This window comes from Anabas testudineus, chromosome 4 (assembly GCF_900324465.2).
Source record: "Anabas testudineus chromosome 4, fAnaTes1.2, whole genome shotgun sequence".
NCBI classification, from domain to species: domain Eukaryota; kingdom Metazoa; phylum Chordata; class Actinopteri; order Anabantiformes; family Anabantidae; genus Anabas; species Anabas testudineus.
This window is the reverse complement of record NC_046613.1, coordinates 953,790-966,704: the sequence shown is the minus strand read 5'-3', so window position 1 is coordinate 966,704 and position 12,915 is coordinate 953,790. Positions and strand designations below refer to the sequence as shown.

The following is a 12,915-nucleotide window of genomic DNA, read 5'->3' as shown; positions in this document are numbered from 1 at the left end:
CCTTTGGCCAGATGTCCGGCACCCAGGCATGTGAAAGGCACAGAATACAGCCCCTTGGAAAAGTAGTTGGTAACCTCTGCCCTATGGCATCCTGAAGCCCAGTGTAGTAGCTATTGTATTTTCCCTTTTTGTTTATGTGCTTGTCAGTGTGAATTTGTGCTTTCCCTCTTATATGTGCTTGGACCTTAGGATAAGACCAAATGAAAGTAAGACTCAAGTTGTTATATGAGGGTTCCATGTAATGTATTACATTTAATACACACATAGTAGTAAAAGATTAAAGAAAAGCAAATAAGAGAATAAAACCAAACTATAGTCGCTTCCACAGAGGTACTTTCCTGTCACTCTTATGCCTCACATTGTTCCCTCTAGACCTCATATCAGTAACCCCAAACCATTCAGGAAGCCCAGAGGGACTTGCCAGCTCAGAGAACAACAATGAGAAAGGCTCCTTTAAATTGCTTAAACACATCACTGTCTTTGTTTTACTCATCTCCCAGAGTGCCTGGCTTATTTCCAGAGTGGATTTTGATTGTGTGAGGTTCTGTTACTGTGGGTTTTTCTGTGTGTGTGTGTGTGTGTGTGTGTGTGTGTATTACTGACACTGTACAGATAGAAACCTGTCTACACACACTCTGGCCACTACTGTATGCACTTGTCTTTATCGTTAGTTTTAGGTTAGGATTGGGTTAAATTTGGGTTTGATAGACTTGTCTCCAGCCTCTAGATCAGTGTCTCCTGCTGCTTTTTCTAAACACTGCTAGCTGCAAGTTAATTTCCTTGTCTGCTTTGACATAAGAACACATACAATACACAGCTTTGTAGTATTGTGTACTTCGAGAAACTCCAACCACCAAAACTGTTTGGGATCCAGTTGCTCAAATTTCATGCTGATTTAGTCTGATCTAGTGTGGGATGCAAGGGCCGTGCAACCTCACCACCCCTACAATGATGGAAGGCTAGGTACAGAACAAAGGATTCACAAATCTGAAAAAGTGTTACTTGAATCTATGTGTTGTTGCTGACTACAGGTTTCGACAATAATGAAGGAATAAACATTGTTTTTTCATAGATTGCCAACTGATTGTCTCCTGTAAACCAGACAAGACAGTCTAACAGACAAGACAAGACAGTCCCTCACAGGACGGATGTCTCCTGTGTTAATCTAAAAGGTTTCATCTGTTCAGTCATTGAGAATTCATCCCACAACCTACTGCCTGCTCGGAAAATAAAAGATGAAACCCCCATTACTTTTTATCTTCATTTTTCCAAACGAAAGAAAGGAATATCACCAGATTGTCAGTGGACCTAAACTTCACTTGAGTCACATTTGTCTCTTTTCACCTTTTTTGCCCTGCAGGAAAAGACAGGAATTGTGGATATGTCTTTAACCAATTCAGCTTCAGCTTATTTCTGAGTTACACAGTCTATTTTTAAATTAACTGAAAAACCTTTAAAACATGATTATACTATAAAATTACTAGCCATGAAAAAATAATTACAACTACCTATTTCCTGAACCCCTGGCTGCTTAGGCAAGGACGTGCTTATTTGCACTGCCATCTCCATGGCACCCAAAGCCCTGGGCTGTAGACTAAGGCGCCAGTTTGATGGTGGAGAACAGAACCTGCTGGGTGTTCTCAGCTGGAACTATCATCCCCTTGCACACACTCAAGCCGCTGCCACCATCCTGCTGCCGTGTTTCTCTCATCACAAGCTTCATCTCTGCAACTCTTCTCCACTCAACATTTAGTGAGCAACACTAGGAAGGAACCCTATCTGAGAGAAGGGGGGGCTTTTCTGAGCATGTGAATGGACTCAACAGCTGGCAGACTGTAAACTGTATGTTTGTGTAGTAACAAAACCTTTTAAACAGTGGAGGAGCATGTACAAACGTGTGCTCCACGGTCTGTGTGGGCAAACATTTTCCTGAGGAAACATGAAAGATGTGTCTGATGTCGCTCATTATTGCTGTTTCATCTTGCCTGTTAAGGGAACATGTTGCTATTATGTTTATAGTATGTGGTTGAAAAGCATGAAATCCCCAATTTATTAGATACATCCGCATTTTACTTAACCTGTCACGTGTTGTTACACAACAAGTCTACATTTGTCTAGATAGGAAGTTATTATTGTCACATCCCTGCTGAAGTCAGTCTTTGTAGTGATGGAGTGATAAGGTCCAGCATGGAAGTCATATGTGTCAGTATTCCACATACACAAATTAAATAATCTGGTAAAGATAGGTTGATGGAATAAAATAGCAATGTGCCCTGACATCAGGGGCACAATGCTACCTAAAATGTAGGTAGGTAGGTAATAAAAGCAAATAGTAAACTTAATGTTGTTTTAGGTGATAATCTGATAAAATAGGAATCCAATTGTAATTGGCTAAAATATTTCTACATAGTAATTATAGTCAGTAATGGGTCAAGAGCTTCTAAAAGCATGTCTGTTTCATTCTTTCTTTTTAGAGCTGATATGTAACTAAAGAAATATGCTTGTTTGTTTTCATGTTTCCTTCAAGCTTATACAAAACATTAAATAACAGTCCAGTTAAGAAGTGACCTTTTCTTCAACCGAAGCAGGAACCCAGAACTTAATTGAGCATCCTCTATATGCACTCCTGGTTTAGATTCCTGACCCTCAATTCACTTTCTCCTGAAAATAACAGTTTAAATGTCTAGGGAGTTTTAGAAATGTGAAGCTGATGCATGCAGTGTGTGCTCGACTTGTCTAATGTGCCTGAGTGCTTGGTACAGTAAACTGGCAGCACACCAATAAAACAAATGCCCTAGCCTAAACCTGAATGCTGTTCCCCATTCTTTTATCTCTTTGCCTCCCTCACGCTGCCTTCTTCTCTGTGCATGTCCGCCACGCAGGAGGCCATTATAACAGGCCTGCTTCCAGAGACTACCTACTCAGTGACCGTGGCTGCATATACCACCAAAGGCGATGGAGCTCGCAGCAAGGCCAAGGTGGTCACTACCACGGGAGCAGGTGTGTGCTGTGTATAGATTTGTGTGATGTATCTCGTACATGTAGAAAGAATGAATGAAACACCTGGCCTTTTAAATTAAAGAAAGGGGAATTCATAAACCAACAAAAATAATAATACAGCCTTGTTAAATTTAACACTGTTAGAGGTTATACTGCAGCCGCCTGTCTTGCTCCGGTAGGCTTGTAGCCGCTAATGTTAACAAACTTTAGATGGAAATTGCTGTCTAAGTGCTATGACACCATTACAATGTTCTGATGTGAAACACCTCTGACAGTATTGTTTCTCAGTGAATATGAAAAAACCTAAATCTGAAGGAAATAAATTTGAAGTATTTGTTGAACTGTTTTCTAACATTGCTATGATCAAGGTTTAGTTAGGGTTAGTCTCAAAACTACTCACTTAAGAACATGTTTACATCATTGTCTGCTCAGAAGGTACCATTCAGGTAATGCAGTACAGGTGGCCAGTATCATAACTTGTATCAGAAACTGCAAAGATCATTGTATTTGGAATTGTTTTTAGTGTTTCATGAATTTTGTAATGTGAAAGTTTTACAGACATGTGAAAGTTATAGAACTTTTCCTGCCTTCTAGTCCCTGGCAAACCCACTATGATGATCAGTACCACCATAGGAAACACTGCCCTGATCCAGTGGCAGCCCCCTAAGGAGATGGTTGGGGAGCATGTGGGATATCAGCTGCAATACAAGAGAGCAGAGGAAGAAGCCTTTACCATCAAAGACTTCAGAAAGACAGATGATCATTTCACAGTTACAGGCCTCCACAAGGGAGCAAGCTACATCTTCAAACTGTGCGCCAAAAATCGAGCAGGTAACGGGGAGGAATATATGAAGGAAATCAGCACCCCAGAAGACATTCCCAGCAGCTACCCCCAGAATCTGAGTGTGGTAGGCTTGACTGCTACATCCACCAAGCTCGCCTGGGACCCCCCACCTCTGGCCGAGAGGAATGGGAAGATTGTGAAGTACGTGGTAGTGTATCGAGATATCAACAGTCAGCATAACAACACCAACAGTACCACAGAGACACAGATGACCATCCAAGGTTTGCAGCCTGACACAACTTATGACATCAGAGTCCAAGCTTTCACCAGTAAAGGGGGAGGACCCATCAGCCCCAGCATCCAGAGTAGGACAATGTCCACTTCCATGCCAGGTGAGAACCACAACCTAGAGATGGCTGATAGATTGTGCTGGTAGGCAGCATACTACAATTCACTGTAGTTGTACAGTACTGTCCTGTTGTGGTGGTAAAACGTAAGGCTGAAAAAGACAAACTCACTAAGGATGCCATGGAGCTTAATGGAGTAATGTTTAAAGTAAATCAGGAATGACTGCAGTGTTTCAACAGCACTGTAGAATTAACAATTATGTATTTCCATAAAATCAGTCTGAACTAAAGTGACTCCTTTTCATTTGATTCATTATTGGTAGTGAAAATTGGATAGTACAGATTTAAGTTATTGGCATTTGTCTCATAACCACCAAACAGCACTACTGTATATAGAGACAGGATACCATTTCCATAAAATAAGACCAGGTGCTCTCTTTTTGTTGAATGTCATTGCAGTGTAGATTTTTTACATTTTCTTGCTCTCTCGAATGAACTCACCAACTTCAAATCATCTCAGTCATATCCACAAATACATTAACCTCCTAATAATCATCCAGACCTTCCCTCAGTGTTCACCAAGAACTTTGGTGTGAAGGCTGTGATGAAAACCTCTGTCCTGCTCACCTGGGAGGTGCCAGAAACCTACAAATCTCAAGTGCCACTCAAGGTAAGTGCCACCCTCAGATCTTTACTCGAGTCCAGTTTTGTGAGCCCACAACCACAAAGCTTGATACCTGAACTGCACTTATTCGCTATGACTTAGACCTGTAGTCTATGGTACCTTTAGTTAAGCACATCCAGCAATTAGCCACAATATTAACACTAGCTGGTGGTTTTCATGTTGGGACGGATCAGTGTCAGCGTGGGATCTACACATCTGCCTCAACAACATGCAGGACTGACAGACCAGAGACTCAAGATTAAGTCCTGAGTCCTTTGCCAGCTTGGGTTTAGGCAAGAAAAGTGCTTTAGACACAATTTGGGTGTGTTTTAGGTTTAATTTTAATACAGAGGTGTGTGAAGTGACTGTTGAGTTCTCTCTATTAACCCAGTCAACAATCTTCCCCTGATCTTAATATTGTGCTCTGAGAATCTGAATCCAATAATAAATAATTTTCATATGGCTGGAGTCACAAAACTAAATGTTGAACTGCAAAATTGGATATTTTTGTGAAAAACAAACCAGGATGTTGACAAAAATGTGCCGCCTGTATATTTTCAGTATCAACATATTAGCGATTTGTCTTATATTAATTTGCCTCAATTATAGTGATAATTAGACATGATGCAATTGTGCTAATTAAATATTATAGCATAAAAAAGCATTGACAATGTTAAAGTGATCAAATGAATTGTGTTGTTGGAGCTGTATACTGCATGCAGGGGTGGAGGCATTAAAATAATATAATGTAATGACTGCAATAGGGAACTACATTTTTAAACCTGATGTTTTGAAATACACAACCACTTGCTCTATTGCCCTCCATAACAGAACAGCTCCATAAATCATCAACGAAAATCAATTTGAAGCATATTAAATTCTGCCTGTATCTGCACTTTGTAACGGGCCATTTATTAATGGGCCTGCCTGTGTTGTCACTCAGCCTGTGGTGCTGTGTAACTTTGAAAACCTGAAGTGCAGAAGCAAGTCCAAAACCTAAATCTGTTTTCAATGTACAAATCTACCTGTGCTCCACCAGGAGAGGCTGAACTAAAGTGCTGGCCAGGTGGACCAATTGTTGTTTTAGTTCAAATGTAAAATGTAAAATAATGAATTTTACATTTAGATTTGTGTTTAGATTAAATGACATGACATGAAATCCTTGTTTGAGGTTACAGTGCAAGGAAAACAGAATGAATCATTCATGTCTTTTTATTTCTTTTTAATTTTTTCAAATAAATTTAGATAAATCTAAATAAGTAAATAAAACTTAGTTCCAATTTCTACCACAGACAATTAGTAAAGCAAAATGTATTCAATTACACTGTATAGGTCTCACTAAGAACTTTATCCTGGCTTCAGATCCTATACAACCAGCAGAGTGTGGAGGTTCCAGGCAACCTGAAGAGGAAGCTCATCACACAACTGCAGCCAGATACAGATTATTCATTTGTACTGATGAGCCGGGGGAACAGTGCGGGAGGACTCCAGCAGCAGGTTTCCATTAGAACAGCTCCTGACCTGCTGAAGATAAAACCAGCTCAATATCAACACGATGTGGAGGAGGGTGGTAAAGTGACTATCAGCCTTCCCAGGGTCCCTGGTGGAGCCCCCGTTAGGTCTGTATTAGCTGTATGTTTGTCTGAAGAGAAACCATGCAGAAAAAAATATTTGTTGTGATTTCAGAAATGACTCTGAAATATCTTCTCTCTCCACTGCATCAGTTTGTTTTGATAGCCATAACTATAGTAATTGCACGTTTCTATGTGCAGGTTTGTGCAGTCATTTATGTATACATATACAATAAGTAAAATATAATTACTATTAGGGAGTAGCTTGATTTTAAAAAGTCCAATTTGAGTTTGTTTGTTATTTGATTTATTAATAATAATGACATTATTTATTGATCCCCTTGGATGAATTGTATTATGTGGTCTGTAACAGACATGAAGAAACTACAGGACAAAAGTAGAAGATACAATTCAAAGTACCTACCTGTAGCACTTTTGTTAAACTTTTGCTTCCTAGATATACAATGATTAAAAAATGTTTTTGAGTGTCTCCATTTTAATACAAAGGTCACATTTCACACTGAGCTACAGTAATAAAAAGGACAAATAGGTGAGTGGATGTAAGAATAGTATTATAGTATTAAAGAATTGTATTCATTGGTAATTTTGGTCACATATCCACTACAACATTATTTCACATCTGCACTGTCTAGGATGTCTCTTTAGCTTTGGTTTGGTTTATTTACTACTATTATTTACTCTACTAATACTACTACAATACTAAAGTATTGTACCTAAGTAGAAAGTGTGTGCTGCTACATTCTACTCTCTTCAGCATACCTAGTACATACCGTAAGCATTTTGAAGGCCTCAGAAAGCCTAGCTACCAGCAGCGCTGTTATGCCAACTGTAGTGGGGACACACAATTACAAGCCTGGTTTATTTACTATTTGTCCTGTTCCAGTCTGTTCATAACCAGCCAAGTGTCCGCTGCAGCAGAAAGTCTATTTAGGTCAGACGAAATTTAAGAGCAAACAAAACATTTAGCACCACAGCCTAACAATGTCATTCCATTACCACACAGCCATATTAACAATATAACCTCATTGCCCCTACCCAGCTCTTCTGATACCAGAAAGCAATTTATTTAAGAGCTGAGCTTCAAAACCACAATTAACCAGTGAAGGGAATCCCAGTGCAAAGCCTGCAATTCAGTAGAAGGTTATTTTTTATTTACCCAGTTTGGTCAAGAAGACAGGCGCTGTAAATTGTCTGTACTTAATTGAGCTTTAAGTATTTATTTCTTTGAAGAAATTGCTGAAAAATAACTTGTGAAGTGAAGTGAAACTGATGTTGGGGAAAAAAAAACAAATACAATTTCTCTATGAATGTCTTGCCAAGGCCTTTTCATTAGTAGTGCAACTTATGCAGTGGCCAGAGAGAGGAAGAGTAAATGTGAAAAGTTAGTGTGTATGACTAAGACATTCTAATTCAATTTAAGAAAGCATGTGTACTTGTGTGTGTGCATGTTTGTGTTAATCCCCCCAATATGATCTGCCACACTGAATGAGGCAGAGTGTGACTTTTTTGTACTTGGAGTTATAGGAGTGATCTTCCCATAGAACGTTTTTTTACTGTAATACTGAGATTGTGTTGCTGTAAGTGATTATTATCCTCTCCCACTAATAACTTTAATTGCTGTGGATTGAATTACCTTTTTTTGTATACACTGGTCACTCTCCAGATACTCTATAACAGATGGTGCTGAGGGCCTCAAATACATTAATAATCATAGGCAGGAAACAAAGAGGGGAAACTTGTATTATGCCCTTTAGTTTATTATGAAAATGAAAATAGACAACCGAAACAAAACCACATTTGAAATAGTGTGTTTAGCGTGTATGTGTACACATGAGGAGTATGTGATGCAGGTGTGTTTTTACATTTGATACAGGTGGTACTACATAGTTGTTGTCCCTGTCACCCCGGCTTCCTTGAAGGTATGGGAGAACCCTGAAGACATGGACATACATGAGGTGAGTAGACATGTACTTGTATTACAAATCTAAAGTCCCACAGAAACACCATTGGCATTGGTGTAAAGGCCGCCTAATCCCATCAAATTGGATGGGATTAGGCGGCCTGGTGGCTCAGTCTGGATCCTCTGCTTTGAATGCAGAAGGTTCAGGGTTCAAACCCCATCACAAACACCAGGTGTGTCCTTGAGCGAGACACTCCACGCTAGCTCCCCGGGTGCTGCATGTAGCTGCCCACTGCTCCCCCCAGGGGAGGGGTTAAATGCAGAGGACAAATTTCATTGTAAATGTGACATATGACGATTAAAGGCTTTCTTCTTGTTTGCACAATTGTAGTCTAGTATATTTGTTTAGGACAAAAATGAACACTGTACCAGCTAATTATTTGGTGTCATTGTAACCTCCATATCTCTGAGAATTATTACAACAAATGGTAATTTTAGAGGCATGGTCACGAGAAATAGAGGATGTGAACAGAGTGCAGCAGTGAAAAGGGGAAAAATCAGCATGTAAGTTTAACTCTCACATGTCAAAGAAATCCACGGCCAATTTTTTACTTAAAATAACATTTTGGGTCTGGCTTGTTTCAGGCTTGTAGTTTCAGTGGTACCGGAGTAAATTTTGAAACAGGGCATAGGGTGATGCGTCCTCCCTTTTAAAAAAAAGCTGCTCTGCAAAATCTGCCCACCTCTACGCCCTGCATCGCTCATGAGCTCTGATGAGACGGTTAGAACAAGCAACGTACATAAGTTTTAAAGTCAGATGACTTGTTGCATTGATGACTACACTAGATTGCTGAATATATTTTTCCAAATTTTGGGATAAAACCTGTATTTCCTTTGCATATCCTGTATGTTTACTAGCTAACAATTTAGTTGCTGCTCTTGAATGACATTGCTTTCTTTCCTGCTGAATAAACACCAACAATAGAGTGTGGGTGATCTTGGTGGCAGAATAACAAAGAAATTATTTAAATGTATGGTAAAGTTTAAGCTTGACCCGATTCTGGCATTTGTTAAATATAAAATACAACCCTTAGCCCACTTAGACAAGCTTTAGTGTTTTTAGATCACTGATTTGGATTATATTTTTGCTGAGTTATCCCTACTGCAATAAAAAAAAACTGCCACTAATGTATTTAAGGTGTCATCAAAAAAAGTGTGGTGCTTGATGTTAGTATTTGTGTGTAGAACGATGGCCTAACAAAGTACATTTGTTTTGGTTTTCTTAAATTTTAACTCTTTCCCCTTTGGTGGATAAATTGAGTTGCAGAACATTTGAAAAAAGGGTCTATGTGTGATTGAAGCTACATCAGTGAGCAATGTAACAATTTGCCTGCATGTCAGTGTCACCTTGAACATTGATAGGTGACAGGTAAGTCTGACTCCAAGATTATATAAAATAGAGATTTGATGGTCAGGGTAAGGTGTTTTGCACACACACAGTCAAACACGGATGAAAGAGAAGCAGCTGAGCTTTAGTGATGAAGCCATGACCCTCTGTGCTCTCTCAGAAGGTCACAGCCAATCTTTAAACTCTACAAATCCAGTCCTGTTTAATCATAAAGTCTCTGATATCCTTCAAAGTGTTCCTTTCCTACAACTAGATGTTAGTAGTGTAGTTTTTTTTAAGTGCTGGAATTCTACACACATTGTTGGTTGGAGGTACTAAGATAGCAAAGAGGTTTGTGTTTGACTTGTTTTTTTATTGAATGTGTTGGGTGAGGTTGAGGTCAGGTCTTTGTGCAGGTCAGTGCATTTTTCTGCATCCAACTGGGAAAACCAATAGCATTAGTTTCAACCATAGGAGCATTATCATGCTGAAAAAGGAAAGGGACAAATACAAAGTTGGAATTACAATAGCACTGTATGCTGGAGCATTCACATCTTTCATCACTGGATATTATGTCCAATACAGTTCCTCATCATTACCCAGGCGCTTTTACAGTTGTTTATACTGTGCCTCAGGTAGTCAGGTAACCATAAAGTTCTAACAACTCGATAAGTCTAGAGTTTATAAGCCTGCGTTTCCAGCCTGTCATTCACAACTGATGAAGCCTTCTGAATGGAAGGTGAACTTAAAGCAAGTCCACCTGCTACTGAACAGCATTTTTGGGATTGTTACTGTATGATCATGTAGAGTTCCCCTATGTCAAGAAGATTTCATCAGTATCGTACAGTACTGTACTTTAAAATAAAATAAAATAAATAATGTGGGAAGACACGTTCTATGTATATAGACTTACAGAAATCGAGTTTGTCATATGTTACGTTCCACTGTCATACCACCTCATGACACAGGATGTCTGATCCAAACTCTCCTCCTATCTCATCCACCTGGCAGCTCGTGGAGGCTGGTGCTGACCACAGTCTGCAGAGAAAGAGAAGACAGAGCCAGGACCTCCTGCAGCCCTACATCGCTGCCAAGCTGGACACCCTGCCTGAGACCTTCACTCTGGGTGATGAGAGGAAATACAACGGCTACTACAACAAACCCCTCCCAGGACAACAACAGTATCGTTGCTTTGTCGTGGCTGACCTCATGGACCAAGAGTCTGTGAGTAATCTCTGTGATTAATAAGGATATGGAGCGTGTTCAGTTGCTACAATGCACATTAAAGTTTTAGTGGTAGAGTTCAGGAAGCTGAGCCTCATTGCATGTTAAAAACAGAGAATGGGACTGAACATGTACTGTACAGTACTTACTTTACTTACTTCCCTACCTTGTGCAGCGGGTGGTGCATTTATGACCTGTCAAAAGACTGAATGGCCAGTTGCTATGCTATAGGCAATGATCAGAATCTTGAGAAGACATTAGTACAGATAGCTTTAATTTGTGAGATCGTCACAATCAATGTGGGTCTAGAAAAAGTATTAAACCTTTCATGATTAAATTATGAGAACCTCTTTCAAAAAAAATTTCCCAACGTAAAAAATTACATGCGTTTGAGTTTTTACAAAAAAAAACATATATTTAAAAAACCAAAAGCAGAAAATGATATAGTGTGTGAAAAGAAAAAAAATGAAAAAATACATTATATTTAAACATATTCTGATGCTTTTTAAAAATGTTGAGCCAAGCCTGACCACTGAACTGCAGAGTTTCTACAAAAAGACAGAGAAATATTGTCCATGGCTCTACTAACCCTAGCCCCAACCCATGCATATATAAGAGAGTGCTACAAGTACTTTTGAGTAGCTGTCCACTGCAGTGCCCACTATGCACGGAAAGGTTAAAGTCATGAAGTTATTTTTAGGAGTCATGGTATTTCTCAATTGCAAAAAAATAAAACAAATTATTAAGTATTTCTAAATATATCTAGGGTTTTACTCATTAAACACTGATACCTACCTTACACTGTCCATCCAGTAGAAGTCATCCAGAGTCATACTGAACCATAAAATAAAGGTAGTGGTTTAAGCATGGCGAGAAAAACATTAGAGCCCAAATGGTACTAAATTGAGTGTGCAATATTGAAAATTGTGTGTTTTGTTTGTGGGCATTTTGCTGGTGATCCACTAAGAAGAACTGCACAATTGAAAACAGCAACAAAGTGGAGGTAGCCAGTGTGTCTGGAGAGTGACCAGCATATACAGAAGAGGTCATTCAATCCAGAAGAATTAAAGTTATTAGTGGGAGAGGATAATAATCACTTTGATAAGTTACAGCAACAAAATCTCAGTATTACAGTATAAAAATGCTGGGAAGATCACTCCTATAACTCCAGGTACATAAAAGTCCCATTTGGCCTCATTCAGTGTGGCAGATCATATTGGGGGCATAACACAAACATGCACACACACACACACACAGGTACACATGCTTTCTTAAATTGAGAGAAATAAACACAAGACTTACTTTTATTTAATTCAATTCAATTCCACACACACACCGATGGCACAGTGACTCACCGGGGGACAACTTGGGGTTCAGTATCTTGCCTAAGGACACTATGATCTACCTACTGACCCACAGACAGCCGGCTTTGATTCCAGTAGGGGTCCTTAGACAAGCCCTCGTTACCCTTACCCTCTGCCTCGCAATTCGCTTTGGATAAAAACAAGTTAGAAAGCTGCTAAATGTAAATTCAGTTTTATTTGTATGACACCAAATCACAACAGAAGTCATCTCAAGGCACTTTATAGTGTTTAAGGTTTAAGACCTTATAAGAGGTGCAGGTGCAACCTACTGAAAGGTGTCTTTTAACTCTGTTTGTGATGGTTTTCAAGTTCATATCAACCACTAGCTGAACCAAACCGGACTTTCTTTTGTGGAGCATAATAATAAAATGACCACTATAGGTCATCAAACATTATTATGCCCCCTTTGAAGCTTAGAAAAAAACAGGTCCTTGAAGCCCCCTAAATCCACCTGTACACTGTCTCTCTGTTAAAGCAATGCAGAATATAGTGAGCGGTAAGTCTGAAAATGTGAGAACAGCAGCAGTAGGTCACATAGATTCTGTGGAAGCAGCAGACACAGCTGCTGCCCTATATTATAACAGTGTCACATAAACATGCTGCTTCACCGCTATCCAAAAAAAAAAGTCACCGCCAGGATTCAACTATGCAAA

At 39.3% G+C, this 12,915-nt stretch overlaps 1 protein-coding gene across 3 annotated transcripts in view; it reads left to right on the top strand.

Annotated features, from left to right (window-relative positions):
• Positions 1-12,915, top strand: part of ptprfa (protein tyrosine phosphatase receptor type Fa) — a 235,933-nt gene that overhangs the window by 179,953 nt on the left and 43,065 nt on the right. For 2 of the 3 annotated variants that reach the window (XM_026345312.1, XM_026345311.1), the window contains exons 13-18: positions 2,883-3,000; positions 3,595-4,176; positions 4,692-4,801; positions 6,158-6,414; positions 8,261-8,342; positions 10,686-10,898. In XM_026345312.1, the coding sequence (XP_026201097.1) occupies positions 2,883-3,000; positions 3,595-4,176; positions 4,692-4,801; positions 6,158-6,414; positions 8,261-8,342; positions 10,686-10,898 (1,362 nt within the window). The remainder of the gene's footprint in view (positions 1-2,882; positions 3,001-3,594; positions 4,177-4,691; positions 4,802-6,157; positions 6,415-8,260; positions 8,343-10,685; positions 10,899-12,915) is intronic. The other variant, XM_026345313.1, reaches the window with a different exon arrangement.